Source organism: Diplotaxodon limnothrissa, linkage group LG5 (genome assembly GCF_057381915.1).
Source record: "Diplotaxodon limnothrissa isolate DT_005_m linkage group LG5, D_limnothrissa_male_GT1.1, whole genome shotgun sequence".
NCBI lineage: Eukaryota > Metazoa > Chordata > Actinopteri > Cichliformes > Cichlidae > Diplotaxodon > Diplotaxodon limnothrissa.
Window position 1 is genome coordinate 24,702,222 of NC_140600.1, and position 7,014 is coordinate 24,709,235.

Below are 7,014 nucleotides of genomic sequence, written 5' to 3' on the forward strand. Positions count from 1 at the left end.
TAGTGTGTACAAACTGAAAGATTTGCTGTACAGAACTGAGCAATCGCTGAGGAAATATTTGAGCTGACTTTGGTGTAGAACTTAAAGTCAGTTAAAGTAATCTGGCAGCAATAAAAAATACCAAGAGGAAAGGATATTACAAGATACTAAGATAACTTTTCTTGACTAAAGTGTGTGATCAGTGATTGAGCTTTATACAAAGTGATGTGTGTGTGTTTGTACTTGCAGCCAGAAGAAAGCTGCTGGAGAAAGCCAGACAGGCTGGTTTGGGTGGATTCAAGAAAACGAGTGGAACCAAACCTACTGTCAAGGAGATGTGGGATGGGGAAGGAGGTAAGTTTCCTTATTGTGAAGTAGTTGATTTAAACAATTTTATTTTATTTATTTTATTAACTGCTACCTGTGTGTTGCAACTACTTAAAACATTTGATTAATTTTGATATGTTTTGCAGGAGTGAAGGGGACGGAGAAGGATGGGACGCCGTTATCCGTGCAGGAAATCAAGACGGCGCATTCACTGGGAAGCACTGACCATAAAGATGTACAGGACATGTCAACAGCATTAACAGACAGAGGAGACTTGGAGGAGGATGAAGAGGACGATGAAGTAGAAGAAGAAGGAGAGGAGGAAGAGGAGGAGGATGGTGATGATGTGGAAGACTCAGAAGCTGCTCTGCATTTAACTGTCACTGATTCCATGTTAAACAAACTAGCATGCCCCGAAGAAAGCCACGGGGATGCACAGGTAAAGTCGGAGTCTTCCTCCCTAGCTGGACGAGAGCCAGAGGTTGATCCCGATCTTGACCCTGATGGTGACCTTGAGGGTGATCCACAAGGAGAGCCCTATCCCTGTCAGCACTGTGAGCGCCACTTTGCCACCAGACAGGGCCTGGAGCGTCACATACACATTCACGCTATGAGCAACCAGCAAGCACAACTTTTCAAGTGCCGCTACTGCAATAAATCCTTTGGCTCACAGGTGGGACGGCGGCGGCACGAGAGACGGCATGAGAGCGGCTCTAAGAAAAGGCCCGGCTATCTGGCTGGACCTGCCAGTCCTGTGGTGCAGACAGATTCAAGTCCTGACTGCACCAGCCCAACTACTCACTATATAGCCACAGGATCCCAGTTTACAGGAGGACAGCTGCACAACTCTGATATGCAGAGAAAGGAGTTGGGGCCTCAAGTTGACCGTCCCTTTATGTTGGATGAAAACGGGGAGTCAAAAGAACTCCACCCCTGCAAGTACTGCAATAAAGCCTTTGGCACACACACTAACATGCGCAGACACCAACGCAGAATACATGAACGACACTTGTTACCAAAAGGAGTTCGAAGGAAAGCTATGCTGCAGCAAGAGGCAGCGCGGCAGCCTGACGGGTCCCCCAGCATGAGCCCTCCTACCGTCTACGTTCCCAGTGCAGACACGGAAGACGAGGCAGACAGGGACGATTACGCGGTTGACATATCCAAAAACATCTCTGAGAATTTGAGCTTCTACATTGATGGCAAGATCGTGTCCACGAGCGCAGTGAGTACTTGTGAAGTGATAGAAGTGGACTCGAGATCTGCAGCTCTGTTTGGTCTGGACACCGTCATCCTCAACCCAACTCAGATCAGTCAAGCGCTGAAGGTGGAGACTAGAACAACTAACACAAAGCAAACCTCCAACACTGGACAGCCAGCAGCTAAAAGGAGAACATCTACACCCCCCCTTATTCCCAGCCTTAAAGTGGAGACGGAAACTTCAGCATCATCTTCATCATCGTCTTCCACATCTTCCTCATCCAACTTGTTAGTGGGAGGTCTGTTTCAACAGGCCACTGATTCATCGGCTTTTCAGCGAGAGAAAAACGTTTACCTCTCGCCGAAACTCAAACAGCTTCTTCAGGCGCAAGACATCCAGAAATCAACCGTAACTCTGATAACAGACAGCCATAAGCTAGCCTCGCAGCTGTCTGTCATGCCGCTGCAAGGGTCTTCAGGGAAGTTTAAAAGAAGAACGGCTTCTCCTCCGTCGTCGTCTCCGCAGCTCAGCCCTGCAAGTAAAAATGAGAGCGGTAAAGTTGAAGTGGCAAGCTTATACACTCTTAAGGTACCGAAGCTGGAAAGCCAGACCGCATCACCTTCTGAGAGCCTGATGGACAAAGATGACAGGGAAACTCTGAGCCCTTCTGGAAATGCCACCCATAACCAACCTTCCTCTAGTAGCGGAGGAAATTCCTGTAATCAGCAGCCCTTGGATTTGTCAAACTCTGTCAGCAAGAAGAGTGAGAATTTGAACAAAGTGCTCGGGGATTCGGCTCTTGATTTAAGCTTCCATCGGAAGACCACAGGTGAGCCCGAATCAAAGGGGAATGCAGCACCACAGCCACTAACCAAAAAGAGAAAGCCTAACACCAGCATGCTTGCAAAGGTGCTAATGAACGAGTATGCTGGTCTAAATTTGCCGGGAGATGAGGGTCCCTCGACTCTGGCAAACATAAATTCTTTCCCTTCTCACTCTCCTAATGTTGGATCCGATTCAGCCAACCCCTCTCCGCCATCTTTGACCCCCATGACCATGACTCCCTCTTCACCCGGGACTTCTAGTGTCACATCCCCGACGCCACCTCCGCCTGTACTACCCACCATACCCTCTCCGCCAGCCATGCCTAGTTCTCCTCTCTCTCAGCCTTCGGACTCATCCTTGCTGAGGCCTCTGCCTGTGCTCTCACCAAAAATGTCTCCGAGATCAATTGAAGAGAAATCCCACTTGGAGGAGGAGAGCTTCTCAGCTGAGGAAAACAAAGATGAGGAGGAGAAGCACATCTCTGAGCTGCTGGATTCCCCAGACACTTCACTTAAAGGTCCCTCAAATGGCTCAAGTACACCGAGCCCTCCAGAGGCAGAATCAGTCGATATGCCCACTACAGAGGATGATGTATCGCAGACTGGAACTTCCAACAGTCTGCCTAATGGTAATCAGAACCATGACACTGTCTCTGAAACTGAGAAACCGGACTTTGCTGCTATCTCGTCCCAACCAGAATCCTCATCCTCTTTAAAAGCTCCCTCTGACTCACATGATTCATCCTCATCACAAGCTTCGCAGTCTCCCCATCCGATTACAATAAAAGAAGAACCTGAGCACTGTATAGATGAGTTATTGGGTACTAGTCATGCCTCTCCGTGTGGCTTTGACTCTTCTCCTCAGCCTGCTGCTGCTCTCCCTGCTGCCCCTGAACCGACTGATAAAACTGCTGAGCCCGAGGAAATTGACATGACGTACTGCAAGACTTTTGTATGTAATGTGTGTGAAAAGCCGTTTGGCTCCATCAAAGAGCTCAGCGGACATATCGTAGAGCACGCCGCAGACTGGCCGTTCAAGTGCGAGTTTTGCGTCCAGCTGTTTGGTGACGCTCCAGCCCTGCTTGCTCATCGGACGACACTACATGGAGTGGGCCAGATCTTTGTGTGCTCTATTTGTTCCAAAGAGTTTGCCTTTCTCTGTAACCTCCAGCAGCATCAGAAGGATCTGCATCCAAATGAAGCATGCTCACATACTACTGTAGAGAGTGGGAAACTTAGGCCACAGAATTATACCGATCCTTCCAGAGCCAAAGAGGAAAGCAGTCCCTCAACACCAGCTCTTGAGATGGCTGATGAAAATGCGCCACCCAGCGACTCTCATTTACTAAAAGAAGAGCCAGATGTTAATGGAAATCATACAGAGGAGGGGGCAGAGGACCCCAATGAGGAGCTGTACACTACAATAAAGATCATGGCATCAGAAGGAGGGAAGCCTAAAGGTCCTGATGTCCGCCTTGGCATTAATCAGCACTACCCCAGTTATAAACCACCCCCATTTCCTTATCATAGCCGTTCCCATGCTGGCTCTGTGGCCTCGGCTACAAACTTCACCACCCACAACATACCACAGACTTTTAGCACTGCCATTCGCTGCACCAAGTGTGGCAACAGCTTTGACAACATGCCCGAACTGCACCAACACATACTGGTCTGTGCCAGCGCCAGTGATAAAAAGCGTTACACTCCCAAGAAAAACCCCATCCCTCTCAAGCAAATAGTGAAGAGTCCAAACGGAGTGGCGTCCCCCACAGCAGCCGCTGCAGGTCAGAGTGCTTTCCGTAGAATGGGTCAGCCAAAGAGACTAAACTTTAATCAAGACACTGGCAAAACAAAAATGAGTGCCCTGAGCAAGAAGAAACACGAGCTGGTGCAGAAGGCAATTTCGCAGAAAAATAAAACCGCCACGAATGCAAAGAAGGCTGCCATCAAAGTGGAAGAAGAGCACACCTCTAATGTCTGCCCCCACTGCAGTCGTGTGTTTACTTATACCGCGAGTCTGACTAAGCACATGGCAGTCAGCTGCCCCATGAAGCCTGTCGTTGTTAAAAAGGGCAAAAGAGGTCTCGCGGAGGTGAAAAAAGAGCCAGGGTCTGTGGCAGATAAAAACACGAGTCTGAGGAAAAAAGCATCTGACGGTGAAGCACACGCAGACACTGAATCTAAACCTTTGGGAAAGACCAGGGCTCGTAGCTCCGGTGGTGCAGACCCCGAACGTCTCCAGGCAAGAAAAGGGAAAACCTCTGCCGCAGTGGGCCGACCAAAGAGGCCCGCCTCCTTCCCAGCTCTGGTTCCTGCAAGCAAAAGAACTAAAAAGGGCCAAGTTCAGTATTTACCTCCCACCCCTTCAGCCGTGGACACTCCTAGCGAGGCTTCACAACGGCCAGCCATGAGAATGCAGCGTATGGGCAAAGAGGCAGCACCCAAGAGATTAACGGAGGCCAAGTCATCATCATCATCACCGCCATCAACAACTCAGCAGCAGCAGCAGCAACAACAAGTGAAGAAGGAGGAGCGGTTCTCTCTTCGAACACGGGAGAGAGTTGGTGGTCCCGTCACCAGGAGCTTACAGATGGCCAGCACAGCTCCTGCTGCTGAGCCGAAGACCGATGAACCACCAATTCAAGAGCCAAAAGACACTCAGGTGAGTTATCTGTTGGCTTACTGCAGTCACACTGATTATCATACTGATGTCATATTTATTTGTCAAGTTTTTGAAGCAATTCAAATAACTGACCAATCATTGTGCTGCTTCTGTTTGTTTGCTCCCCCCTAAAGGAGGTGGCGACGAAGTGAGCCATGTGACATTATTGAGCTCCCTCTGTTCACCTATCAGGTAGCACTCTGGAGTCATCGTGTAACCAAGGACGCCCTTTGTGACGTTTTGCTCAGTTGTTTTTGGTTTTTTTCCTACTCGAAACATGTCAAGTCTGCTTATCTCAACTGCCTTGCTGGATTTAAGGAGGGAACTCTTTATCTTCCATCCATCTTATGAACTGAACTGAGCCTCGATTTCTAGCCAGCCTTGCAAAAACAACAACAACAAAAAAAAAAACCCACAAAAAAAGGAAACTGTAAATGACAGTGAATTAATATATTCAATGTGTGTCCTTACTTGACCCAAAACAGTAAGATTAGGGCTCCGTTATTTTTGGAAAGCTGACATATTGCAAATGGCAATCATGTATCAGTTAGTGTTAGGGAAACTTGTTTATTATTATTATTTTTTCCCCCCTTTTAGGTCTTTTTTAAAAAATTTTTTATTTGTTTGTTTGTTTTATTTGGATGTCTCCAGAGTCTCTTAATGCATGAGCTGTATAGAGTTAAAAACTAGATTAAACCCGTGCCTCTCCTTGTGGGCACCTACTTCAGTTTATACATGATTTGCAAAGTATGTACGTTCGAATTTCCTTTTTTTGTAGTCTTTATATTGTAGAATATATCTTATTTGTTTGGGAAACAAAAATGAAAGAGGGCAGTACAGTTTACTGCAACAATTGGTCCTCAGGAACACTGTATATGCGTGTGGTAAGTATGTATATGGTTACAGTTGGATGACAGCTCTTCCTTAGGTTTAAATCTCATGCCAAGTGTCATGTTTTGTTTTTTTAACTTGCTTTCTTTTTTGTTCATCTGGTGTTAGCAGGTGATTCCCGTTGTAAAAATGTGATGGGACTGATGTCTCCTCTTTAAAAAATAAATAAATAATGAAAATAATTTTGATATCACGCATTAAGCCCAGTGTTCTTACAGCACTTTAAAACAAACTGCCAAAATTTCAAGCTGGATCAGAAAGCCTATTTATAAGAAACATGCGCGTCATGGAATGTATTCAGGTCTGCTGATAATTTGCCCCAACGGGCAGAAAATTATTCTTCCAATCTCAGATATTTACCTTTTTTTTTTTTTTTAAAGCCTTTTTGCAAAGACATCTGCAAACTATTTGTTATCTTTAAGAAGTTTGATAATTCCCTAAATGCCAAAATGCATGATACACTTCTTTTTTTGTAAGCGAACGTATATAAAGTCGCTTCATGTGTTCTTTCTCACGCGAAAGCCACAGAAGTGCAGCCGAAGTTTGTTTTTTTTTTTTTGAGGACTGTGCCATTTCTGTTTCAGTGAATTCATGTGTACTTCATGAAAACCTCATCCAGGCCCTGCAAGTGAAAACTTTTTGTTTCTGCAGTGTTCGACCCACCTTTCCCACTCGCATCCAGTTATCCGACGGCAAACACGCAGGCAGTGCTTAAACGCTCGTAGCATGTTCTGGGAAAATAAATTGAACAATATGATTAAAAGCTAATTTATATTTCCATGAGAAATCTTCATGCTTTGCCTTTCAGTCTCATGAATTATGTATTTAAGGATGAACAAAGACAAAAATCCCAAATGACCTCATGTAAAACGTTGCTGTAATTGACATAATTAAAATACGTTTTTCAATTTGTGTAAAGCTTTATTTGTTCTTTTGCTTGTGGGACTCTCAGTTATACGCAGATTTTTGAGATTTGGGCATAGAGGACTGGGAATTTTTTGTTGTTGTTATTGGCAGCACTGGGCTTGATTTAAAATATGTACTTGTGCATTATCATGGTATCGTACTGATATAAAAAATCAATTGGTGAATGTAGACAGAAAGGATTGATTAACTGGTCTGACTCCTTT

At 45.7% G+C, this 7,014-nt stretch overlaps 1 protein-coding gene across 1 annotated transcript in view; it reads left to right on the forward strand.

The window, feature by feature from the left end:
* Positions 1–6,273, forward strand: part of prdm2b (PR domain containing 2, with ZNF domain b) — an 8,237-nt gene extending 1,964 nt beyond the window's left edge. The window contains exons 2-4 of the mRNA XM_085353315.1: positions 229–333; positions 453–4,993; positions 5,128–6,273. Coding sequence (XP_085209441.1) covers positions 315–333; positions 453–4,993; positions 5,128–5,145 — 4,578 coding nt within the window. The 5' untranslated portion in view covers positions 229–314 and the 3' untranslated portion in view covers positions 5,146–6,273. The remainder of the gene's footprint in view (positions 1–228; positions 334–452; positions 4,994–5,127) is intronic.
* Positions 6,274–7,014: the final 741 nt, after the last annotated feature.